Genomic DNA, 27,183 nt, shown 5'->3' with positions numbered 1-27,183 from the left:
AAGATGCTCAGATCATTACCCATTAGGGAAATGTAAATTAAAACTACAATGATATACTACACAACAGTAGAATGGTTAAAATCAAGAAGAGAGAGTAACTAGTGCTGGTGAGAATGTTAAAAAATAAACTCTGTGAATGTGAAATGATGCAGTCCACTGCAGAAAACAGTTCGGTGTTTTTTAAAAGGTAAACATAGTTTGGGTGCAGTGGCTCACACCTGTAATCCCAGCACTTTGGGAAGCCGAGGCGGGAGAATCACTTGAGCCCAGGGGTTCAAGACCAGTGTAGGCAACATGATGAGACCTCATCCCTACAAATAACAGAAAAATAATTAGCCGGGTATGGTGGCGTGCGCCTATAGTCCCAGCCACTTGGGAGGCTGAGGCAGGAGGATTCCCTGAGCCCAGGAGGTTGAGGCTGCAGTGGAGCCATGATCACACCACCACACTCCAACCTGGATGACAGAGTGAGACTGCATCTCCAAGAAAAAAGAAAAGTAAACATAAACTTACCATACAACACAATTCTCTGACTCCCAAAATAAATAAAAACGTATGTCCACACAAAGATATGCATGGAAATGTACACAGCACCACTAATGTGATACTCCCAAACTGCAAACAATATAAATGTCCATCAACTGGTGAATGGACTAACAAAATATGGTCTATCCAATAATAAAACATATTCAACAACAGAAAGGAATGAATATGCTACACGTATAAAGTTCAAAAACATTATGTTAAGTGAAAGAAACCAGAAACAAAAAACTACATTTAGCAGCACATAATACAGAACCAAAAAGCAGGTAAGTTATTGCTCAGAGCTAGGAATTAGAAGAGTAGGATTAACTACAGGTGGGTAGAAGTAAACTTTCTGAGTGACAGAAGTGTTCTAAATTTAGATTATGGCCGGGCGCAGTGGCTCAAGCCTGTAATCCCAGCACTTTGGGAGGCCGAGGCGGGCGGATCACGAGGTCAGGAGATCGAGACCATCCTGGCTAACACGGTGAAACCCCATCTCTACTAAAAATACAAAAAATTAGCCGGGCGTGTTGGCGGGCGCCTGTAGTCCCAGCTACTCGGGAGGCTGAGGCAGGAGAATGGCGTGAACCCAGGAGGTGGAGGTTGCAGTGAGCCGAGATCAGGCCACTGCACTCCAGCCAAAAAAAAAAAAAAAAAAAAAAAAAAGATTATGGTGACAATACATAATTATATAAATTTAGTAAAAACCATTGAATCCCTTACATTAAAAAGAGATTACAATAGGCAATTAAATTTAGTAAAAACCATTGAATCGCTTACGTTGAATTGCTTACAATGGGTAAAAAAATTTTTTTTTTTGAGACGGAGTTTCACTCTGTCTCCCAGGCTGGAGTGCAGTGGTGTGATCTCGGCTCACTGCAACCTCCACCTCCCAGGTTCAAGTGATTTTCCTGACTCAGCCTCCCAAGTAGCTGGGATTACAGGCACGCGACACTACGCCTGGCTAATTTTTTTGTATTTTTAGTAGAGACGGGGTTTCACCATGTTGGCCAGGCTGGTCTCGAACCCCTGACTTGAGGTGATCCACCTGCCTCGGCCTCCCAAAGTGCTAGGATTACAGGCGTAAGCCACCACACCCAACCACAATGGGCAAATTTTATACTATGTAAATTTTGTCTCAGCCAGGCATGGTGGCACACTCCTGTAGTCCTTGCTACTTGGGAGGCTGAGGTGGGAGGATCGCTTGGGCCCAGGAGTTTAAGATCAGCCTGAGCAACAGAGAGATCCCATTTCTAGAAAAAAAAAAAAAAAAAAAGTAATGAACAAGCAAGTAAATAAATACAATTTTAAAATAAATAAAAATAAAAGTGACTGTAATAAAGAAAAAAAAAAGCTGCCCATGGTGGTGCATGCTTTTAGTCTCAGCTACTCAGGAGGCTGAAGTGGAAGGATCACTTGAGCCCAGGGGTTTAAGATCACCCTGGGCAACATAGCAAGATCCCATTCTAGAAAGAAAATAAACAAACAATTTTAGAATAAATAAAAACAAAAGTGACTGAAAAAAAAAAAATAAAAAGCCCAGGCATGGTGGTATAATGCCTTTAGATCCAGCTACTCAGGAGGCTGCATGGAAGGATTGTTTGAGCCCAGGAGTTTGAGGCCAGCCTGGACAACAAAGAGAGGACTCATCTCTAAAAAATAAAGAAACAAAAAAACTCAAGTCAGATGTTTCAAAATGTGCAGGCCCCTGAGACTGAATCTGAGGTACTTAGGGGGCTTCAGAATCCTCCTTCCTCTCCTTTCCTGAATAATTCAGTCTAGAGGCCACAAGATGATGATGATGGTGGCCATGTGGTTGGTTTGGGGTTGAGGTACCTGGCCTGGGATGTCAGAGACTGATGGGGATAAGGAAGTTGTCTGCTTGAAGAGAACAGTGGTGCCAGTCTTTCATGGGGTATTGGAGACCCAGTGAAGTGAGAAGGGCATACACACAGAAGGCTGGTGGTTACAAAAGGAGGTTAGTTACACAGAGGAAAAAATGATCAGATAATCAAGTACCTCAACAAACTAAGCATCAAAGGAACATACCTCAAAATAGTAAGAGCCATCTATGACAAACCCACAGGTAACATCATGCTGGGCAAAAGCTTGACACAGTCCCCTTGAGAACTGGAACAAAACAAGAATGCCCACTCTCACCACTCCTGTTCCACGTAGGAAGTCCTAGCCAGAGCAATCAGGCAAGAGAAAGAAACAAAAGGCAAACTATTGCTCTTCACAGACAATTATCATTCTATACCTAGAAAACCCCACAGCCTCTGCCCAAAGGTTCCTAGATCTGATAAACTTCAGCAAAGTTTCAGGATACGAAATCAGCGTACAAAAATCAGTAGTGATTCTATACTCCAATGACGTCCAAGCTGAGGGTCAAATCCAGAATGAAATCCCAATGACAATAACCACATAACGAATAAAATACCTAGGAATACAGCTAAAGAGGGAGGTGGAAGATCTCTACAATAAGAATTAAAAAACACCGCTGAAAGAAGTCAGAAACGACACAAACAAATGGGAAACTATTCCATGCTCACAAATAGGAGGAATTAATATTGTTAAAATGGCCATACAGCCCAAAGCAATTTACAGATTCAATGTTATTCCTCTCAAACTACCAATGACGTTTTTCACAGAGTTAGAGAAAACTATTCTAAAATTCATATGGGACCAAAAAAGAGCCCAAATAGCCAAGGCAATCTGAAGCAGAGCAAAAAGAACAATTCCAGAGGCATTACACTACCTAATTTCAAACTATACCACAAGGCTACAGTAACCAAAACAGCATAGTACTGGTACAAAACCAGACACACAGACCAATAGAAAAGGTTAGAGAATCCAGAAATAAAGCCACACATCTACAACCTTCTGATCTTTGACAAAGTGGACAAAAGCAATGCAAAAAGGAATCCCTATTCAATAAACGGTGCTGGGATAACTGGCTAGCCGTATGCAGAATGTTGAAACTAGACCCCTTCCTTTCACCATATACGAAAATCAACTCAAGATGATCAAAGGCTTACACATAAAACCTAAAACTATAAAAACCCTAGAAGAAACCCTAAAATATACCACTCTGGACATAGGCCCTGGCAGACTTCATGATGAAGACTCCAAAAGCAATTGCAACAAAAACAAAAATTGACAAATGGGACCTAATTAGACTAAAGAGCTTCTGCACAGCAAAATAAATTATCAACAGAGTAAACAGACAACCTACAGAATGGGAGAAAATATTTGCAAAATATACATCTGACAAAGGTCTAATATCCAGAATCTACAAAAAACCTTAACTGAACAAGCAAAAAACAAATAACCCCATTAAAAAATAGGCAAAAGACATGAACAGACACTCCTCAAAAGACACACAAGCAGCCAACAAACATGAAAACATGCTCCACATAGCTAATCATCCGAGAAATGCAAATCAAAACCACAAGGAGATACCATTTTACACTAATCAGAATGGTTATTAATAAAAAGCCAAAAAATAATGGATGCTGGCAAGACTGCAGAGAAAAGGAAATTCTGGTACATTATTGGTGGAATTGTAAATTAGTTCAGCCTCTGGGGAAAGCAGTTTGGAGATTTCTCAAAGAACTAAAAGTAGAATTACCTTTCAACCCAGCAATCCCATCATTGGAAATATGCCCAAAGGAAAATAAGTCATTCTACCAAAAAGACATATGCACTCACATGTTCATCACAGCACTATTCACTATAGCAAAGACATGGAATCAAATTAGGTGCCCATCAACAGAGGACTGAATAAAGAAAATGTGGTACATATACACATACCACAGAATACTACATAGCCATTAAAAAGAATGAAATTGGCCGGGCACAGTGGCTCACTCCTGTAATTCCAGCACTTTGGGAGGCCAAGACAGGTGGATCACTTGAGGCAGAGTTCGAGACCAGCCTGGCCAACATGGTGAAACCTCGTCTCTACTAAAATACAAAAAGTAGTCGGGTGTGGTGGCACACACCTGTGATCCCAGCTACTTGGGAAGCTGAAACATGAGAATTGCTTGAACCCAGAAGGCAGCGGTTGCAGTGAGCCGAGATCATGCCACTGCACTCAAGCCTAGGCAACAGAGCTGGAGTGCAGTGGTGCAATCTCAGCTCACTGCAAGCTCTGCCTCCTGGGTTCAGGCCATTCTCCTGCCTCAGCCTCCCGAATAGCTGGAAATACAGGCACCCGCCACCACACCCGGCTAATTTTTTTGTATTTTTTAGTAGAGACGGGGTTTCACCGTGTTAGCCAGGATGGTCTCGATCTCCTGACCTCGTGATCTGCCCGCTGGAAATTATGTTCTTTACAGCAACATGGATGCAGCTAGAGGCCACCATCCTAAGCAAATTAATGCAGGAACAGAAAACCAATTACTCCATGTTCTCACCTATAAGTGGGAGCTAAACACTGAATATACATGGACACAAGGAAGGGAATAATAAACACCAAGGCCTACATCAGGGTGGAGGGTGGGAGGAGGGAGAGAACTGAAAAACTACCTATTGGGCACTATGTTCATTACATGGGTGACAAAATAATCTGTACACCAAACCCCCACGACACACAATTTACCCATGTAACATATCTGCACAATACCCCCTGACCCTAAAGCTAAAGTTGGGGGGAAAAAAAAAACCTTAAAATTTTTCATTAAAGTAGAAGGATACAATATTTTGTTTACTAAAACAAATTGAGGAAAATAAACTAGTGATTAGAGACTAGAAAAAAAATAAGTAAATATATCAAGGGTAATGGGGGGTCAGAGTTCTCACTTTCTCTTTTTTTTTGAGACTGAGTTTTTGCTCTTGTTGCCCAGGCTAGAGTGCAATGGCATGATCTTGGCTCACTGCAACCTCCACCTCCCGGGTTCAAGCAATTCTCCTGCCTCAGCCTCCCGAGTAGCTGGGATTACAGGCGCCCACCACCACGCCCAGCTAATTTTTTTTTTTTTTTTTTTTGTATTTTTTAGTAGAGATGGGGTTTCACCATGTCAGCCAGGCTGGTCTCAAACTCCTGACCTCAGATGACCTACCTGCCTTGGCTTCCCAAAGTGCTAGTATTACAGGCGTGAGCCACCGTGCCCAGCCAGAGTTCTCACTTTCAAAGAAGGAAGTTACAAATATAAAAACAAAAACTAGAACCAAACTGGAATTAGAAGTGGAGGTATCAGTGTGAACTTATAGTTTTCAATAAACAGAAATTAAGAAATAAAGACATGTGTGTTACATGTATACATTCCCCAGGAGCAGCGAACCTAAGTATCGGCAACCATGTCTACCGTCAATATTTGCCCCCCCATCTCCCCTCCTTTTTTTTTTTTTTAAAGAGACAGGGTCTTGCTCTGTTGCCCAGGCTGGAGTGCAGTGATGTGATCATAACTCACTGCAACCTTGAACTCCTGGGCTTAAATGATCCTCCTGAGTAGCTGGGACTACAGGCATGTGCCGCCACACTTGGCCTTTTTTTTTTTTTTTTTTTAAGAAATGGGGTCTCACTAAGTTGCTCAGGCTGGTCTTGAACTCCTCAGCCCCCTAAAGTGCTGGGATTATACCATTCCTGATTCATATTTTGGCTTTTAAAAAGCATTCTCCACTAAAAAGAACTATGCTGCTTAGAGAAAAAGCTCAAGGGCTAGTGAGGGTACAAAATAAGCCAGCCAGGAATATCTTCTCAGAAAGAGAAGAATATCTTTCTCAGGCCAGAAAGTTATGTAGTTCTCAAAGAATGACAGAGACATCAAAAAGACACAAAAGTCAGCCTGAAGAAACTTCCTTTGACCAGATATGATACAATTTTGAGCATCAAAACTATAATGGTATTAATAGATTATATAACCCATCAAGTAAGACAAATCCACTAAATTTTTTTTGGAGGGGGGAGGGGGCAGTGGAGAGACAGAGTCTCACTCTGTCACCCAGGCCGGAGTACAGTGGTGCGATCTTGGCTGACTACAACCTCCGCCTCCTGGGTTCAAGCGATTCTCGTGCCTCAGCCTCCCATGTAGCTGGGATTACAGGCATGAGCCACCACGCCCGGCTAGTTTTGCATTTTTAGTACAGACAGGGTTTCACCACGTTGGCCAGGCTGGTCTTGAACTCCTGACCTCAAGTGATCCACCCACTCAAAGTGCTGAGATTACAGGTGTGAGCCACAGTGCCCGGTCAAAAGTCCACTGAATTTATACAGTGTAATAAAATCAGTGAAAAATGAATAGGGAGAGGTGAAAGCTTTTGCTATGGTGAAATGCCAACTGATGGGTATAGAAAGAATTATGAAATGGTAGAAATACCATTTGGTGACCAGTATAGTATAATAATACAACCAGGAAACATCAATGGATCCTAAAAACAAGGGGTTAAAATTTGATGAGGAATGGGGTATTTACATAATTTTAAGAACATTCCCATAAAATACTTATTAATTACAAAGGGGAAAAAAAAGAGTAACTTTACATCAGCAAAACTTTACAGCAGCAAAACACCACTTTAATAAAGTGATCAAGGTTAACTTCATAGTAATGGGACAAAATGAAAACCTGTATCACCTAACAGGATGCAATGAGAAGAACACAACATTGCTGGGTGCAGTAGCTCATGCCTGTAATCCCAGCCCTTTGGGAGGCCGAGGCAGGAGGATTACCTGAACCCAGGAGTTCAAGACCAGCCTGGGCAACACAGCAAGAACCTGTCTCTAAAAAAATTTTTAAAAACATAGCCAGGCATGGTAGTGCATGCCTGTATTTCCAGCTACTCTACTCAAGACGCTGGGGTGGGACTGGGCATGGTGGCTCACACCTGTAATCCCAGCACATTGGGAGGCTGAGGCGGGCGGATCACCTGAGGTCACCAATATGGTGAAGTCCCGTCTCTACTAAAAAAAATACAAAAATTAGCCAGGCGTGGTGGCGGGCGCCTGTAGTCCCAGCTACTCAGGATGCTGAGACAGGAGAATCGCTTGAACGATTCTTGAATCGCTTGAACAGGTTGGAGCGATTCAAGAATCGCTTGAACGGAGGTTGCAGTGAGCCCAGATCATGCCACTGCACTCCAGCCTGGGCGACAGGGCGAGACACTGTCTCAAAAAAACAAAAACAACAAAAGAGGCTGGGGTGGGAGGATCACTTGAGCCCAGGAGGTAGTGACTGTGCCACTGCATTGCAACCTGGGCAACAGAACAAGACTCTATCTCAAAACAAAAAAACAGTCCGGGCGCGGTGGCTCACGCTTGTAATCCCAGCACTTTGGGAGGCCGAGGCGGGCGGATCACGAGGTCAGGAGATCGAGACCACGGTGAAACCCCGTCTCTACTAAAAATACAAAAAATTAGCCGGGCGTGGTGGCGGGCGCCTGTAGTCCCAGCTACTCGGAGAGGCTGAGGCAGGAGAATGGCGTGAACCCGGGAGGCGGAGCTTGCAGTGAGCCGAGATCGCGCCACCGCACTCCAGCCTGGGTGAAAGAGCGAGACTCCGTCTCAAAAAAAAAAAAAAAGAAAAAACAAAAAAACAAAAAAACCCAGAACATAATACCACCTTTTTGTGATATTTTTGCCAAAGGTTCATAACCTGATTCTAATCCTGAGGAAATAACACACAAATTCAAATTAAAGGACATCCTATCAAATAAACTGGTCTGTAATCTTCAAAAGTATCGAGGTTATAAAAGTTGAGGAAATAACTACAAAACTGCATCAGATTAAAGGAGATAGAAGACGAATAACAGTAAAATTCTAACACATGATCCTGGATCGGAGCCTTCTGTTACAAAGCATATTACTGGGACATTTGGTGAAATATGAATTAAACTTGTAGATTAGATGGTAGTATTTATTAATGTTAATTTTCTGATTTTAATGGCTGTATTATTGTTATGAACATATCTCTATAGGAAGTATACACTAAAGTGTTTAGGGCTGATGAGATAACATATCAGGAACTAATTCTGTATGGGTTAGGACAAGGGCTGTCAAACTTTTTCTGTAAAGGCCAGATAATAAGTATTTTAGGCTTTGCAAGTCACATGTGGTCTCTGTCACATATTCCTTGTTTTTTGTAAATCTCCCTTAAAAATGTAAACTTCATTATTAGCTTGTGGCTTGTATAAACACAGCCTACAGGTCACATTTGGTTCGTGGGGTTTATTTTGCTGACCCCTGGTTTGGGGGGTGAAAAGCTCTTTGAACTATTCTTGGAATTTTGACATTAAAAAAATATTTCTGCTAACATCCAGAGAAATCACTTGAAAAGTTCTGGGAATGACTGAATAGGGGTGAATAAGGCTGAAAGCTTATGAAATAAAAAGCATCCCTTTTACTCTACCCCGTGCTGCGAAGTTTCCTACTACCTATGTGGGCATCTTCTCCTGCTCAGAGAGCCTAGTATGCAGTTGAATGTATGAATGAATGAATGAATCAATGAATGAATCAATGAAGGAAGGAAGGAATGAATCTCAATTTCCCAGGATAGGAAAACTGATTCCCTTCACATAAGATAAAAAAAAAAAAAAACAGGCCGGGCGCGGTGGCTCACACCTGTAATCCCAGCACTTTGGGAGGCCAAGGCGGGTGGATCATGAGGTCAGGAGTTCAAGATCAGCCTGGCCAAGATGATGAAACCCCATCTCTACTAAAAAATACAAAAAAAATTAACCAGGCGTGTTGGTGGGTGCCTGTAATCTCAGCTACTTGGGAGGCTGAAGCAGAGAATTGCTTAAACCTGGGAGGCAGAGGATGCAGTGAGCTGAGATTGCGCACTCCAGCCTGGGCGACAGAGAGAAATTCCATCCCCCCTCAAAAAAAACTTCATCCTTAAGGAATATTTTAATATGACTTTTTACTTGGCTACATTGAGATACCATTTCTTAGCTCTCAGATTAGCAAAATTTCAAAAGCTTGACAATCATATTGTTGGCAAGGCTGTGTGCAAATAGACATTATCTTAAACTGCTGATGGAAATGTAAAATAGTATAACCATAGACTGTGGAGGGAAACTGGACAATATCTAATAAAACTACATATACGTTTAATTTTTGACTCAGCTATCCCAGTTCTAGGAATTTATCCTGAAGATACCCCTCCGGAAAAAAAAAAATCTATCTATTTACACACACATATGTATATATTAACAAACAAAGCCACAAAAATTAATTCTTCTATGTCAAGGATCTATTATTGTAAATTAATCGTTTCTCTGACTCTACTCCAGTATGCTAGTTTCTTAACAGCAGGACTCTCCAGCCCTAAGCCCATCCTATCTACCAAAATGAGGCCATCGGGATCAGCAATGGCTCCTCCTCCTGTGGCATCTAGGGACATGAAAGAAAAGCTGCTGCCTTCTAGATTCATTCTCACCTCTCAGAGTCCCAGGGTCTATATAATAAGCACGACTACTACAGATAATTCCTCTTTCTACGTGGGCCAGAAGAGGAAGCCAAGGTTTTCCTCAGCTGAGCAATCAGTTAGCTATTTAAATGGCAAACTCCAAGGGGCTTCACCACCACCAACTCCCCCTGTGCTGCTCCAGGCAAACAATCTTCACTACAAAGCAGTAATCAGCAGGTATGAAACACTGACCAAGGAACCGAGGACACTCAGGCTTTAGGCTGAAGACTCATGAAAGAGTCTAAGCTGAGTTGACCCAAGTAAGAGTAATTATCTGTACTTCAGGGTAAAAAAAAACAGATAACAAGGAGAAAATTCTTTTGTGTAAGTACTGTAGTTAATAAAGGGAAGGGGAATCATCTTTTGCAAACTCCTAAGAAAATAATGAATCTAGGTGATAATTATCAATGGCCACTACTAACAAAACAAGGGAGAGACTTGACATTACCTGCCTCCTGACAGATATACACTGAACCAACTGCTAAGTATTCTTCCCACCCCCTCAACCCAACCAAACCACAATCAGGTCAAGCCCCCAGTTTATAGGAAATACAGAGCTCATAAGAACATGTCAGAAAAAAATCTCTGAAGGATGCAATCAGCAAAATCCAGAATGTGGGAAAGTCTACAAGAACAAACAACTCAGTTTCTGCAACACATGAATTGCAATGAAAAAAAAAAAAAAAAGAAGATGAGAACACCCTAGATTAAAATAAACTTTGCAGTACAGCCTGGGCAACACGGCAAGACCCTATCTCTACAAAAAATAGAAAAAATTAGCCAGGCTTGTGGTGCATGTCTGTAGTCCTAACTACTTGGGAGGCTGAGGTTGGAGGATTGTTTGAGCCCGGAGGTCAAGGTTGCAGTGAGCTGTGATCGTGCCACTGCACTCCAGCCTGGGCAATAGAGAAGACTCTGTCTCAAAAGGAAAAAAAGAAAAGAAAAAAATAAAAAGAAAGAGTGATCAGACATCCCAATTATTGTATTTAACAGGTTTATGTCTGTTGTCCCAGTAATATTAACAATCCTCTTTCATTATATAAAGTTTCCTAGTTTAGACACTAAATTGTATCACCACCCTACTTAAGAGATGTATTAACCAAATACACTGTGCTGACATAGTTTGGCTACTGATTCCAAAAAACCAACTGCAAAAAAACATTTGAACATAAACTGGATATTTGATGATATTGATAAACTATTGTTTTAGGTGTGGTAATAATATTGTGATTACATTTTTAAAGAGTCCTTACATTTAGAGATACAAATATGTATAGATGAAATGACATAAAATTTGAGATTTGCTTCAAAATAAGCGAGAGAGACAGAGAAAGAAAATAGGTGGGGATGTAGATGAGATAGTATACCATGAGCTGACAATGTAGACGATACTGGGGATGTAGCATGAGTCTTTCTACTTTTGAACATTTTTGAGATTCTTCCATAATACAGTGTTAAATTTAGTAAATAAAATTTTCCTAGTTCTAGAAACAGAAGTATCCTAGAAAGCTTCAGCTTCCTGCTCTTAGGCAAGTGTTGTGGGAAGTCAGGGACCCCAAACAGAGGGACCAGCTGAAGCCATGGCAGAAGAACATGGATCGTGAAGATTTTACGGACATTTATTAGTTCCCCAAATTAATACTTTTGTAATTTCTTATGCCTGTCTTTACTGCAATCTCTAAACATAAATTGTAAAGATTTCATGGACACTTATCACTTCCCCAATCAATACCTTTGTGCTTTCCTATGCCTGTCTTTACTTTAATCTCTTAATCCTGTCAGCTGAGGAGGATGTATGTCGCTTCAGGACCATGTGATAATTGCGTTAACTGCACAAATTGTACAGCATGTGTGTTTGAGCAATATGAAATCTGAGCACCTTGAAAAAAGAACAGGATAACAGCAATTGTTCAGGGAATAAGAGAGATAACCTTAAACTCTGACCACCGGTGAGCAGGGCAGAACAGAGCCATATTTCTCTTCTTTCAAAAACAAATGGGAGAAATATCACTGAATTCTTTTTCTCAGCATGGAACGTCCCTGAGAAAGAGAATACATATCTGGAGGTATCGGCTTATAAACAGCCCCCCTGGGCGTGGCCTGTCTCTTATGGTTGAGGCTGCAGGGGTGAAATAGACCCCAGTCTCCCATAGCGCTCCCAGGCTTATTAGGAAGAGGAAATTCCCGCCTAATAAATTTTGGTCAGACCAGTTGATCTCAAAACTCTGTCTCCTGATAAGATGTTATCAATGACAATAGTGCCCGAAACTTCATTAGCAATTTTAATTTTGCCTCGGTCCTGTGATCTCGCCCTGCCTCCACTTGCCTTGTGATATTCTATTACCCTGTTAAGTACTTGATGTCTGTCACCCACACCTATTCGCACACTCCCTCCCGTTTTGAAAATCCCTAATAAAAACTTGCTGGTTTTTGTGGCTTGTGGGGCATCACGGATCCTACCAATGTGTGATGTCTCCCCCGGACACCCAGCTTTAAAATTTCTCTCTTTTGTACTCTGTCCCTTTATTTCTCAAGCCAGCTGATGCTTAGGAAAAATAGAAAAGAACCTACATGATTATCGGGGCAGGTCCCCCGATATGCAAGAGCAACCATTTGGCATCTAGCCATACAGGATTATATCTTCATTCAGGATCACCTGGAGCCAGGGTCCTGAAGTTAAAGCACAGTCTTCCTTATTTTACCTTTTCAATGAAAAAACAACAAAAAAAAATCAAAAAACCTTCCCTTCTCTAACAAGACAATCACTTCTTCTGAAGATACTCTCAAGATGTGCTTTCCCTGCTGTAAGAGGAGAAATGAAATACCTTAAAACCGTTTTGATGGACTTTCCTCATTGCCAAAAAATGGTCTTTTAGAAAAAATGTGGCCGGGCGCAGTGGCTCAAGCCTGTAATCCCAGCACTTTGGGAGGCCGAGGCGGGCGGATCACGAGGTCAGGAGATTGAGACCATCCTGGCTAACACGGTGAAACCCCGTCTCTACTAAAAATACAAAAAATTAGCCGGGCATGTTGGCGGGCGCCTGTAGTCCCAGCTACTCGGGAGGCTGAGGCAGAATGGCGTGAACCCGGGAGGCGGAGCTTGCAGTGAGCCGAGATCGCGCCACTGCACTCCAGCCTGGGGGACAGAGCAAGACTCCGTCTCAAAAAAAGAAAAAAAAAAAAAGAAAGAATGTAATTCAAAGTGTTTTTCATTTCAGTCCACGTCCTGCTGGGCCCCAACAACAATTAGTGAGAACGCATGAGAGGGCAGGAGGGCACCCAGCTGCCACTGCCTCACCTAAGCCAGTAATGGAGCTTCTGCAGTATGGACACATGGTAGGCAATACATAGAGTTATCCAAGGGAAGATAAGAATATGAGAAAAGTAACGGAAGCAAAGAAAAAAGTAATGGAAGCAAAATGAAGTGCTAAGAATTAGCAACATCTGAGTTTCCCAACAATGGAAGCAGCAAAATAACCAGTCTAGCAGCCCAGGTAATATTCTAAACAATTGTAGATGTACTGACTCACTTAATTCTTACTATAATCTTTGAAATACTATTGTGAGTCCCATTTTAATAATGTAGAGAACTGAGGTAGAAAGAAGTGAAGTAATCTGCCTACCACCACTATGCAGCAGGGCCAGGATAAGAACAAGTTCTGGGAGATGTTCCTCTTTTGAAATTACTCTGAAAAGCAGTTGTTTAAAAAAACACAAGACAAGAAAAGCAGGTGTTGGTAAAATGAAAATAGTGCTTTCTCTTTGGCAGGAAATAATTTTGACACTACCAAAAAGGGGTTTCGAAGGCTGCCTAGTTCTGGAGGAGGCCCAAAGGAACACCTGTCCATTTGCCACACAACTCTACCGAAAGTCTCTCATAGGTGGGACATAGGAGGCGCCAGAGAACTAAATTGGTACCAATGGATGAAAGCTGTGAGAGTGAACTGCTTGTTACTGAAGATGTTCAAGCAAAGGCTGAATAGCTTTTTGCTAGACATTGTATGGAAGGAATTCCTATGCAGTAGGAAGCAAGCTAAAGCTAGAATGCTTCCAATATAAAAATCACTCTAGTAAGGATTTCCTGCTGCAAGCCCTCCTACTTCAGGGCTGACAAAGTCTATGGCAATTCAAAACTGATTCAAAACCTAAGTCATTCTGTGTTCCATTAAGTTGTTAACATCAAACTTCTCTCCCCAGCAGGCCTACAGCTGGGCCAGTGAATAGCCAGAGACACAACTGCCTCCTCTCTTCAAGGACACCAGTTACAACACAAAGTCAATCTAGCACTCTTACTCTAAAAATGCAACACCCACATCTGAGTGCCAATCAATATGCTGTAATCATTTTCTTAGAAGACATGCAAATGGACCAAAGGTTAGTGGTTATTTAATTCAACCCAAATCACAATGAAATTTATTATGCCTGCTAAGGTGCATCATACCCATCTGAGACACTTAAGAGCTAGCATCAATGTCTGTTTATAACAGACTCATTCCTTCCAATCAAGGCATAAAATGCAACGTATTACAGAGCTAGAGTGGGTATCATTTCAAAACTGTATCTTCATTGTCCTTCAAATTATTATGGGCAACAATTTGTAAGGTCCTAAGACCATCCCTAAGATGTAGTCAATACAGAGGCTTAAGACCTTAAGCAGGGCTAGTCCTCACTACACTATGATGCAAGGGGACACTGTTTTCCAACCCTCTGGGGCAATGCAGCCAAATGCCTCAATAGCTGTGTTGGTTTACTAGGGTTGCCATACATAACCAAGTATCACAAACTGGGTGACTTAACCAACAGAAATTTATTTCCTCATAGTTCAGGCTAGAAGTCCAAGATAAGGGTATTATCAGGGTTGGTTTCTTCTATGACCTCATTCCTTGGATTGTAAATGGCTACCTCCCTTTGTCTTTGCATGGCCTTCCCTCTGTGCTTGTCTGTGTCCTAATCCCCTCTTCTCGTAAGGACACAAGTCATACTGGATTAGGATCTATCTCAAAGTCTTCATTTAACCTTAATTGCCCCTTTAAAGATCCTGTCTCCAAATACAGTGACGTTCTGAGTTACTGGGGGTTAGGACTTCAACCTATACAAATTTTAGTAGAACATAATTCAGGCCTATAATAGTTATACTCACCAAATTAAAAAGAGAGAGATAAAAAAGACATCCTAATATGGCCACTGACATGACTCTGGCTGCAGTGGGGTACAGGAGCAGGCTAGGGGTCCTCAGGTGCAGATGCCGAGGTGGGCAGTCCCTGGAACCCGCCCCTGGAAGCCCCCCCTCCTAGTTCCCTCTCTCCTGGAACTCAGAGTCAAATTCACTGCCAGTAGCACTCAATTTTCAGTTCTTCACTTATCCACATTGTTTACTGGAACCATTTTTCTCATCTTTCTACTTTACTTGCTTATTTGCTTAATAAATTGAGTAAGAGAGGTTCATCATAAAGATGTTGCAGAATGGAGGTTCATCACAGTTTTCACTAAGCACAGATTCTGTCCTGGACTGTGAATTTGAGTACAGAGAACAAAACTAAGTTAATAGATGACAGTAATGAGCAGGGGTAAAATGGAATGATACAGGCCTAAAAAAAAGAGGGATTTTTTTGCCGGGTGTGGTGGCTTATGCCTATAATCTCAGCACTTGGGAGGCTGAAGTGGGCAGGTCACTTGTCAGGAGTTCGAAACCAGCCTTGCCAACATGATGAAACCCAGTCTCTACTAAAAACACAAATATTAGCCAGGTGTGGTGGCGGGTGCCTGTAATCCCAGCTACTGGGGAGGCTGAGGCAGCAGAATTGCTTGAACCTGGGAGGCAGAGGTTGCAGTGAGCTGAGATCATGCTACTGTACACCAGCCTGGGTGACAGAGTGAGAACTTGTCTCAAAAAAAAGAACAGAGGTTTTTACAAGAAGGTAATAAAGATAATGACCCAGAAGTGACAACAGACTGTGGGAATACCAATTCCCACCCCCAGGATTGGAGGATTTATTAAACAATGTTATTAATACATCACCTTGGGAAAAGACCCAAGGCTGCAAAAACTACTTTGGTTCAGAACGTATGATATTACATAATGAAAATATCTCAGATGGAGACATGGAACAGTGTGGTTGTTAAGAATGTGATCTCTGAAGCCAGACTACCCAGGTTTCTATCCCAGTTCTGCCACTTATACAGCTGTGTTATCTTGAGCAATTTATTTAATCTCTCTGCACCCTCGCTTCCTGTGTGAAATAAGTACAATGATAATCTCTCTCATAGAACTGGTGTGAGAAGCAAATGACCTTTACATTTTAAAGTGCTAAGAACAGTGCCTGGGAGCTAGTAAGTGCTCAGAGTTTGTAAATTTATTAAATAAATTCTCGATTGCATATGGTTCATCAGAAACATTACAGTGATGGCAGCGGCAGCCCATCACTGCCATGAAGCAGTCAGGGCTGCAGTGGGGTACAGGCGCAGGACACGGGTCTTCCGGTGCAGATGCCAAGGTGGGCAGTCCCTGGAACCCTCCTTTGGAAGCCCCCCCACAAGCCCACTGCCCTGGGAACCCACCCCTGGGAACTGCCACAATTGGGCCAGGCTGAGCTGAGCCGTCCGCCAGTGGGAGAGAAGTGCACAGAGGAACAGACAGAGAGGGGCACTAGGGTGGCGCTGGGCCCAGGGTGGTCCCGCGCTTGCACACGGAGCACAGGGGCCTGGCCCGAGACACGGAGCTGGGACCATGCTTCAGGAACCCAGGGTGGGAAGTGAAAGCAGCACCCCACAGCAGCAAGTATAGCATGCCCACATTGTCGCCAGCCCCATGGAGCAGATACCATGTAAACAACTGGCACAGCCACCACCAGGAGCACCAGACTCAATGCGTTAGAGCAGCCCAGCACCTGGCCCGGGACAATGCATCGGATGTGGAGCCCTTGCCCAAGACTGCTAGGAGGTGGAGCTGGGGCTGCATGCTCTATCTACAGAGTCGGTGGGAGCCAGGGAAAAGTGGGAGCCCCACCCCTTCCGAGTTGGTGGGGTGGGAGCCCCCTGGGTGCAGCCGCCACTGCCCTGCTGCAGCTTCGGAACCACGCATCTCTGAACTCTCGGGCCTAGGAAGGCCCCTGCCCCTCGCAGGCTCAGAATTGTCTGCTCCCGCTACCTGGCTTCTCCCCTCTGTCGGTGCCTATTCCAACCTCAGAGCAAAGTTGCGGCCTAGCCCAGGAGCTGTCACAGCCCAGCTGGGTGTGCACATGCTCGGGTCAGTGCTGACACGCCAACACCCTTGCCACTTTGGCCCCCTCCAGGCTTTGGGCACTGACAAGCATGGGAAGGAGGCTAAGGGGAGCACTGAAGACAGCCCAGTGCTGGCCTGCAGGCACCCCTTAGCATGAACAGCCTGGGCACCATGAACAGCAGCAGGAGGCAGACAGGCTCCTGGGCGGAAAGAAGCTGGTCCACAGTGAAGACCCACCTTCAAGCCAGGGAAAGCCTGAAGCCTGGGGGCTGGGTCGCCAGTCCCAGAAACCGCAAGGGCAACTTGTGGTGCTTTTCCCTGGGCCCACCCATGGCTGCCCATGGACCAACCAGCATGCACTTCCTCCCCTCTGAGGCCCATAAAAACCCCTGGACTCAGCCAGGCTTGGGGAGAGGAGGGAGGGACCACAGGGAGATAATGGGACCACCTGCCTGCAGAAAGGAGCCACCCACTCCAGGACCTCCTCTCTGCTGAGAGCTGAACACTCAATGGGAGGACCTGCCTACAGATAGGAGCTACCCACTGCGGGTCCCCTCTAAGCTATTATATCATTCAATAAAGTTCCCCTTTGTCTTGCTCACCCTATACTTGTCTGTGTACTTCATTCCTTCTGGATGCAGGACAAGAACTCGGGACCCACCGAATGGCAGGGCCAAAAGAGCTGTGATACAAACAGAGCTGAAACATGCCCCTCGCTCACCACATTGTGCGCGACAAGAAGGAGAGAAGAGAGAAGGGGAGAAGAGAGAAGGAGACAAGAGCTGCAGCCCTTCGGAGAGACCAGACCTGAGAGCTCCCCAAGCCTGAGCTGTGACTCCTGCTTTGGGGCCTGGTGGCTCCTAGTCTCCAAGTTTCTGGGCACCACTGCGTTCCCTTGTGCCAGCTGTGGAAGATGCTGGCGCTGCGCCTGGTCCCGATGCAGCCTCACAGTGAGTGAGCTAGCACCCATGACAGCCCTTGGGCCAAGTGGGCCCAGCAGGCCCAAGCAAAGCTCAGGCAAAAGCGCCACCAGCCACAGAGGTTTCTAGCTAGAAAAGCAACACCTCCCAGGATCCCGTAACAACAGCCGAAGGGTTAAGACCACAGACATAGGCTGGGCGTGGTGGCTCATGCCTGTAATCCCAGCACTTTGGGTAGCCGAGGCGGGTGAATCACGAAGTCAGGGGTTCAAGACCAGCCTGACCAACATGGTGAAACCTCGTCTCTACTAAAAATACAAAAATTAGCTGGGCGTGGTGACGGGCGCCTGTAATCCTAGCTATTCAGGAGGCTGAGGCAGGAGAATTGCTTGAACCCGGGAGGTGGAACTTGCAGTGAGCCGAGATCGCACCACTGCACTCCAGCCTGGGTGACAGAGCGAGACTCCGTCTCAAACAAACAAACAAACAAACAAACAAAAAACAAAAAAACACTACAGACATTGGAGTAAGATACTGTGGGGTTGAATGGTAGTTTCTACTACTTATTAATAACTTCCTTAACTTCTCTGTACTACAGTGTCTTCATCTATAAAACAGATTTACTCAGATTATCCACCTCATCAAAAAAATGAACATGTGTCACCCACCTCAGAATATTTTGAGAATTAAATTTAACAAATGTAAGTCATTTAAAAAATGTTAAGACATAGTAAATGCTCAGCAAATGCTACCTATTCTTATTCTTTAGACTTTTCATTTTCCAACTTTTCTTGACTAAGGAAGATAAAATAATTTTAAAAGAATCTGCTTCTATTGGGCTTATGCAACGTGAATCAGTCAAGCAATAATCTCATAAAGCAATAATAACAACTGATGATAGAAGCACGAGCTCAAAATATTAGCAAGACTAGACTTCTGCTTCTCATCATTATGGGGAATCAGAGATCAGATTGACCCTTGCACCTTAAAAACAAAAAAATTAGATGAAATATATGAAACAATAGTTTGCAGACACTGGACGGATGGGAAACATGCAAAATAAGCCCTAAGACTGCATGTCTAGGAAGCAGCAAAAGGGGGTACTCAAACAGAGTCCAGCAGTCTCCCTGAGTTGAGAAGACAGAGTTGAGAACTTGGGGAGGCTACGGTGGCTAGAATTTTCAAAGCAGGGTACCAGAGAAGACAGAGATAAACAGAGAGGAACTCTGGAGATCTGTAGGGGCTTCCTCTGAGTTTTTAGCTGAATATCTATCAGCATATGTGGGTAAGGAAACTATCCAGGAACATGAGCAGGTACTCTCTTCAGAGCTCACAAAGGACCCAGAATTGTTCATGTTCCCATCAGCCTGAGTGGAAAAAACTCACAATACATGGGCATCAAATAGAGTACTCAAAGTATTGCCTCAGTAGTAAGAAAAAATTAGCCTCAAGTGCTGCCCTGGTCTCACCAAACAAAGCCTAAAAGTAATCCTTCAAAGGATCAAACAATTTCTAAATAACTGCATCCCAGATTCTCGAGAATGTTTAAAGGAATATAAAAATATCTAGCAAACAACAAGCTAAAATAATCTTGTCATATCAATGAACTGGCACTTTGCGTGGCATGGATACAAAAGAAGAATGGAATGAAGCACTAATACAGTGACCAAACATGTGAGCAAGTCTACAAAAAACAAAACAAAACAAAACAAAAAACCATGAAATTTAACAAGTTTTCATGAAATTTAACAAGTTTCCATGAAATTTAACAAGCTCCAAAGCTGTAAGACGTCGCTCCAAGTTGTGTGTTCTGAGACCATAGTCATCAAGAGATACTCAAAACCATGTGCCAGGACTGGGTACATCTTGAGGGCTACCCAACTTACAATCTTTCTCAGCCTCATACGCCAACTGCTAGTACGTCTAGAAGAGGTGCCTTCTGAGAGAAGTTAGCCTCTAACATTGTCCTATGTGAGTCTATCACTGTCCCAAACTGTCTGTGGAATTTAAGCTCCTGTATCAAATAATGTCACTTTAATCTGTGTGATAACATTGTGCTTCACTTAAACTTTTAGTTTTTCGGGTTACTATTCTCTTTTTTTTTTTTTTTTTTTTTTTTGAGACGGAGTCTCGCTCTGTCCCCCAGGCTGGAGTGCAGTGGCGCGATGTTGGCTCACTGCAAGCTCCGCCTCCCGGGTTCACGCCATTCTCCTGCCTCAGCCTCCCAAGTAGCTGGGACTACAGGCGCCCGCCAACACGCCCGGCTGATTTTTTGTATTTTTAGTAGAGACGGGGTTTCACCATGTTAGCCAGGATGGCCTCGATCTCCTGACCTCGTGATCCGCCCACCTCGGCCTCCCAAAGTGCTGGGATTACAGGCTTGAGCCACCGTGCCCGGCCAGGTTACTATTCTCTAACAAAAAGCTTAACAAATACCTACTGATCAATCACACTTTCCTTTTTTAACATTTTTTTTCAATTGGCGTCTAAGATACTTCTCCTAGTCCTTGTTCCTGAATGAATAGCTAATTCATTTTAGTCTAATTCCTCACTATCACCCCAACCTCTCAAACTTGCCCCAGAGCTCAATCCTTGGATATCTCTTCCTCCTCTATCAATTCCACCTTTAAAATACATCCCCAAATCTGACCACTTCTTATCTCAATCATCATGGGTTCAAATAACCATTGTCTCTTACCTAGTGGCCTTCTAACTATAACCAGAGTGGGTTTTTTGTGTTTGTTTTTGTTTTTTTGACAAGGTCTTGCTCCAAGGCTGGAGTGCAGTGGTGTGATCTCAGCTCACTGCAACCTCCACCTCCCAGGTTCAAGCCATCCTCCCACCTCAGCCGCCAGAGTAGCGGGGACTACAGGCACGCACCACGATGCCCAGCTAATTTTTGCATTTTTTGTAGAGACGGGGTTTCACCATGTTGCCCAGGCTGGTCTCGAACTTGTGAGTGGTCTTGAACTCAAGCAATCCGCTCACCTCGGCCTCCCAAACTGCTGGGATTACAGGTGTAAGCCACTGCGCCCAGCCCAGCGTGATCTTCTGATCTACGTCAGATCATAACATTCTTATTTAAACCTTCCGGTGGCTACTTATCTCACCCAACATAAAAACAAAAGTCCTGGCCGGGAGTGGTGGCTCATGCCTGTAATCCCAGCACTTTGGGAGGCCGAGGCAGGTGGATCACCTGAGGTCAGGAGCTTGAGATCAGCCTGGTCAATATGGTGAAACCCTGTCTCTACTAAAAATACGAACATCAGCTGGGCGTGGGGGCAGCCGCCTGTAATCCCAGCTACTTGGGAGGCTGAGGCAGAAGAATCGCTTAAACCTGGGAGGCAGAGGTTGCAGTGAGCCGAGATTGTGCCATTGCACTCCAGCCTGGGTGACAAGAGCGAAACTCCATCTCAGAAAGCCTCCAAATTGTTTAATCTGGCTGCCCACTACACTTCAGGCCTCATTTCCCAACACTCACCACCTAACTTATTCTGTACCATCCTCATTGGACTCTGTTGCACAAAGAATACATGGAGCAAGCTCCTAGATCAGGCCCCTGGCACTTCATGTTGCCTCCGCCTGGGACACTCTTCTTCCAGATATCTCCATTCAGGCTCCATGACTTCCTTCAGGTCTTTTCTTATATGTCAACTTACCACTGAGGAACTCCCTGACCACCTTATATAAAACGTCAAGCCCTGGCCTCTACATTCTCTTATCCTACTTTATTTTTCTCAGAAGCACTATGTCTATCCGTTATGTTACATATTTACTCATTAACTTGTCTCTCTTTCTCCACTAGAATCTAAGCTCCCTGAGGACAGGGATTTTATTGCTTTATGTTCACTGCTTTGTTTCCCATGCCCAAAACAGTGTCCTAGCAGATAGTACGTAATCAAATAATGTTGAATATAAGAAAAGGAAGGCAGAAAGAAATGGGAGAAGGGCTGTTTTCCTCAACCTGAACAAACCATTTAACTTGTTTTGGACTCAAATTTTCCCATCGTGTAAAATGTGAGGTTTGAACTTTTCTACCTTCTAAGAGTTCTAGCACTCTGCCATTCTATGGGGTGGTCACAGGTCATAGTTCACAAGACTGTCCAATGGTCAGGATGGGCACACAACTTACAATAGCCTCAAAATTCCAAGTACTGATAACCTACCCTCCTTTCTCCTGACATTTTAAATACAACAGGTATCTGTGATATTTATTTTACTCTTCTCTGTGACACAACCAAGACTCTTACTCCATTTCTCCCCAATATTAAGGAGTAAGGTATGGGTTTTACCATTTGGCCAGAAGCAATTGTCAAGGCCCAGATTCATAGCAAGTTTCCTTACCTCCATGGCAGTGGGCGGCTGGAACAAGGAGTGCCAGGACTGCTGTGGGCTCGTGGGTTCAGGAAAATGGCAAGAGGAGAAGTAGCCAAAGCACAATCAGCACTAAATGGGACTTTAGTGAGGAAGAGGGCTGGAGCAGATGTGGGTGAAAACATGTGCTGGTTTACTTCAGCTCCTCGGCAAAGGGTAGAGATTCTGATAAGGTACCACAATAGGAAAAAAACAAGGTCAGTGATAACTTTTCAGCCAAAAAGAAACATATTCAAAGTGGCTTGGTTTAGGCAAAAAGCTCCAGAAAAGTAAGTGGTCAAAAATCATTCTCCAATATCATACTTCAGTACCAATGTTGGTACAGGATGACAACAGAGACGAAAACTTAATTCATAAAATTAAAATACAATATTTAAGATTTGGCTATTCAACATATTTGTTATTTATTTATTTTTATTTTTTGAAACGGAGTTTTGCTCTTGTTGCCCAGGCTGGAGTGCAATGGCACAATCTTGGCTCACTGCAATCTCCACCTCCTGGGTTCAAGTGATTCTCCTGCCTCAGCGTCCCAAGTAGCTGGGATTACAGGCATGCACCATCACGCCCAGCTAGTTTTGTATTTTTAGTACAAACAGGGTTTCATCATGTTGGTCAGTCTGGTCTCGAACTCCTGACCTCGAGTGATCCACCCGCCTCGGCCTTCTAAAAGTGCTGGGATTACGGATGTAAGCCACCTCGCCCAGCCTGAAGTATTTAGAATTGGTTTCTGGGCAAACCAAACACTGCAAATTTACTACATCAATTAGCATGCAACAGTTAATATTTAATATTCAATGACTAAAACTTCCTAAAGAAATGTATATGTCCCTAAGAGTAAAACATTCTGAATAGTTTATAAATTGATTATATCAACAATAATACCAATTTGTTTAGCTAACATTTCTCTAATGAATGTATCAGATAATGTCAGTTAACTATGTATTTTGCTTCTACTTAAATTTTAGATTCCCAGGTTATTTTTCCCATAAAAACAATCTAGCCATTTTGATATATTAAGTCCTATCGAAGATTATTAAATAAATAAGAGCATTAGATTGAAAACAGGTGATAAATACAGATCTCTAATTTGCTACCATTAGCAGAAATGACACATGATAAAAATAATATTCATAATATTTAATTTGCTACCTTATTGGCATGGCTTTCTATACACACACCATTATTTAATTTCCAAGGTAAAAAAATTACTTAAGTATCACGTAAGTACCTGATCTACTTCAAAATGATAACATTGTTAGTTTCTCGTATTGTTATTTCTGACTGTTTATAATATGGATACAGTGACATTCTACTTGTGCTTACATATATTCAAAGGAAATCTTCACTTTCCTAGTCATTATCACTCTAGTGGTCTTCAGTTTACTTCTCAGGTGGGTACACAATATGGGGTAGTAACAGGATAGAAAATAGGAGGGCAAACAGCTATTTTAAATTACAGTTATGGCCGGGCGCGGTGGCTCACGCTTGTAATCCCAGCACTTTGGGAGGCCGAGGCGGGCGGATCACGAGGTCAGGAGATCGAGACCACAGTGAAACCCCGTCTCTACTAAAAATACAAAAAATTAGCCGGGCGTGGTGGCGGGCGCCTGTAGTCCCAGCTACTCGGAGAGGCTGAGGCAGGAGAATGGCGTGAACCCGGGAGGCAGAGCTTGCAGTGAGCCGAGATTGCGCCACTGCACTCCAGCCTGGGCGACAGAGCGAGACTCTGTCTCAAAAAAAATAAAATAAAATAAAATTACAGTTATGCCCACATTTCCACAAACTCAACATTTTTTTTAAAGTTAAAAGAAGTAAAAATGTTAATTTTAAGTTAATTTCTCATTTTCGAAAAGAATTTTCACTCTTCCAAAGAACTATTTCAAAGTTAAGCTCCTTCATATATATAAGTTAGAACTAATTAGAACATTAGACAGCACTTACTTGTTAACCTGAATAATATGCTTGTACAAAATTTTGAAGCCTTAAGTCTTATCACATAAAATGAGGTTTAGCCATTTTGTTCAATATATAATTCAAATTACAAAAATCTATGAAAGCCAAATTTCTTTTTTTTTTTTTTTTTGAGACAGAGTCTCGCTGTGTCGCCCAGGCTGGAGTACAGTGGTGCCATCTCGGCTCACTGCAAGTTCCGCCTCCCAGGTCCACGCTATTCTCCTGCCTCAGTCTCCTGAGTAGCTGGGATTACAGGCGCCCGCCACCACGTCCAGCTAACTTTTTGTATTTTTAGTAGAGACGGGGTTTCACCGTGTTAGCCAGGATGGTCTTGATCTCCTGACCTCGTGGATCCACCCACCTCAGCCTCCCAAAGTGCTGGGATTATAGGCGTGAGCCACCGCACCTGGCCGGCAAATTTCATTTTCTTTTTGCCCCTAATTACTACTCTGCAAACTGGTTATACAATGGGTCTAGAGTCTAAAAAGGATTGTTTGAAAAAGGAAAAGGTGATATACAAACTACTTATTAGCTCCTCAGGGGGTATTTTTCTAACTCAAAGTCAATAAAACAGATACAATGATTACCAACAGCAGTGTACCAACATTTGAAGAGCATGATTTGCCAAGTATGGTAAGCTCAGCACTCTAAGAGGCTGAGGCAAGAGGATCACTTGAGCTCAGAAGTTCCAGACCAGCCTGAGCAACATAGACCTTATTTCTACAAAAAAAAATAAAAAATTAGCCAGGCTTGGTGGTGCATGCCTGTGGTCCCAGCTGCTGAGGTGGAAGGATCCCTTGGGCCCAGGAGGTCAAGGTTTAGTGAGCTGTGATAGCACCACTGCCCTCCCGCCTGGGCCATAAAATAAGACACTCTCAAAAACAAAAACAGAACCATGATTTTTGACCATTTAAGTTTTCTTAAACTGCAAACTCCATTTAAAAAATTTTAATTTTGTTAACAAGTGACCTTTACTTTAAATAAAACATTAGTTGATGAAGTCTGTTTTAAATGGTCTTTTACTTTTGTGTCAGTATGGTAATAAAAGGTTTTTTTTAAAGTGTGTCAATCCTCCAACTATATACTTCAAACACATCCTGTTTCTCGAGGTCTAACAGAATCATTAATTCAATCAATAAGCATCCACGGACGCTGAAGGGCAACATCACAAAGGAAGCCCACTGAAGAAGCCTGTCTGTCTCAGGGCAAGCAGTTTGACTCAGGAAGAAAATCTGAAGTACACTCCCTTCGCCCTGTGGGTTAAACAAAGGCAGTTCAAGACAGATAATTGAGGTGAAATGGATTCTAGGTCTCTTCTTTCACTGGTTCTCTAATTTACTGATAAATTCACTTGGCACTTCTTCATTAAATAAGCCTGAGCTGCTCTTGGAAAAGTCACCCTGAAAAGGAAGCCTTCTTCCACTCCCAGCTTTGATATTCTCACCTAATGAAGTTTATTTCTATATTGGCCAATATAGAAATAAAATAGAGGTCACACCCTAAAGGACCCATGCGTGAATCTGCAAGGGCAGATCTGAGGTCCTGAGCTGACAGGCCATAGGCAGAAATACAATACCCTCTCTAGTCAAAGGAGGAGGTACTTTTTGTTTCCATTGGTTTCTCACATTCATGGGGTTTGTATTTGCAGCTTTGACACTAACTTTAAATAAACATTTGCTTCCAAGGCAAGAAAATAATTGTCTTCATTTTTTTACCCAGTTCTCCAAGTATTCAGGAACCCCTAAAATGACATCTAATTCAGTTTCTGGAATTGGAAACCTCATATGCCCCTGCCAAGGACCACTGTTTTGACCTTGAATTAATCAAGCTAGCTCAGCCCTCTTCCTGACAGGCATCTCCAAAACAGTCTTCATCCAAATAAACGGAGCTGTGTTAGTTGGCATTAGTTTTTTTTCCTGACATCTGCCAGTTTCCATAGAGACCCCAGCCTCCTTACTGAATCCGCAGACATGGTGCTCCCAGTCTCTCTCGCCTCCGCTTCATCATTCTCCTGGCTACTCAAGTTTTGCCCTCACACTGGAGTCTTGGTAGGAAGTTCTCTCACACAAGGGGTATGCAGTTCTGTAGCCAAAGGAAATTATAAAAGCTTCCCAAACTTATGGCAAAAATTAAAGTACTTTTCTTCAAAAACATGATCTTCAGAACACCCCTCCCATCCCCCCACAAAAGACCTAAGAGCCCAGGAGGCAGCAGTGGGACAGTGACAAGTTCCAGATCCCAAATGAATCAGCTGTCCTCTGATCTGCCTGACATCATTCACACTCAGCCAGCAACAAATCAGAGCTACAGAAAGCACCTTGTTCCTGCGTCAGTGACAAGCACCAAACTCCCTCCCCCACAAATCAGTTGCAACCTCCAACCCTGAGGCCTGGTGGCAGTAAAGACTCTGGCAGAAATTATACATAGCAACTTGAAAACTCACACTGTGTCAGAAATACTATTAACCCAGAAGGCATGGGCCAGGCTAAACAGCTGTTGCAGTGGGCAAGGGACTGGAAGAAAGATTAAGGATCCCGAACCGGTAAAATAATGAGCGAAGACTATGTGGGCATTTCTGCAGCATTATTCATTCTCAAACCCAAGCCGAAGGAAGACTACAGGGCTTTAATGTTAGGGCTCAAAGCACAGTCATTATTCAAATGCCGAATTTGACCAACTTAACTGTACTCCTTCAGACAAAGTTCAGTGCCATTTTTTATTCAATTTCTATTACTCTCTAATCATTTGAATATACTTGTGGTAAGAAAAGCCATAAGGAAAG

At 43.1% G+C, this 27,183-nt stretch overlaps 1 protein-coding gene across 5 annotated transcripts in view; it reads right to left on the bottom strand.

The window, feature by feature from the left end:
- The window catches only part of MAST2 (microtubule associated serine/threonine kinase 2), a 244,291-nt gene that overhangs the window by 95,309 nt on the left and 121,799 nt on the right, over nucleotides 1-27,183 (bottom strand). The window contains exons 1-2 of one of the 5 annotated variants that reach the window (XM_032160695.2): nucleotides 26,359-26,497; nucleotides 22,419-22,613 (exon numbers count right to left, since the gene is read on the bottom strand). The exons of the other annotated variants lie outside the window; for them this stretch is intronic. Coding sequence (XP_032016586.1) covers nucleotides 22,419-22,613; nucleotides 26,359-26,408 — 245 coding nt within the window. The 5' untranslated portion in view covers nucleotides 26,409-26,497. Of the gene's footprint in view, nucleotides 1-22,418; nucleotides 22,614-26,358; nucleotides 26,498-27,183 lie in introns of those variants that run through there. 5 annotated transcript variants of the gene reach the window in all.

This window comes from Hylobates moloch, unplaced genomic scaffold, assembly GCF_009828535.3.
Source record: "Hylobates moloch isolate HMO894 unplaced genomic scaffold, HMol_V3 SCAFFOLD_8, whole genome shotgun sequence".
In the NCBI taxonomy this organism is placed as follows: domain Eukaryota; kingdom Metazoa; phylum Chordata; class Mammalia; order Primates; family Hylobatidae; genus Hylobates; species Hylobates moloch.
Note: the sequence above shows the minus strand (reverse complement) of the source record. Positions and strands in the feature narration are given on the sequence as shown.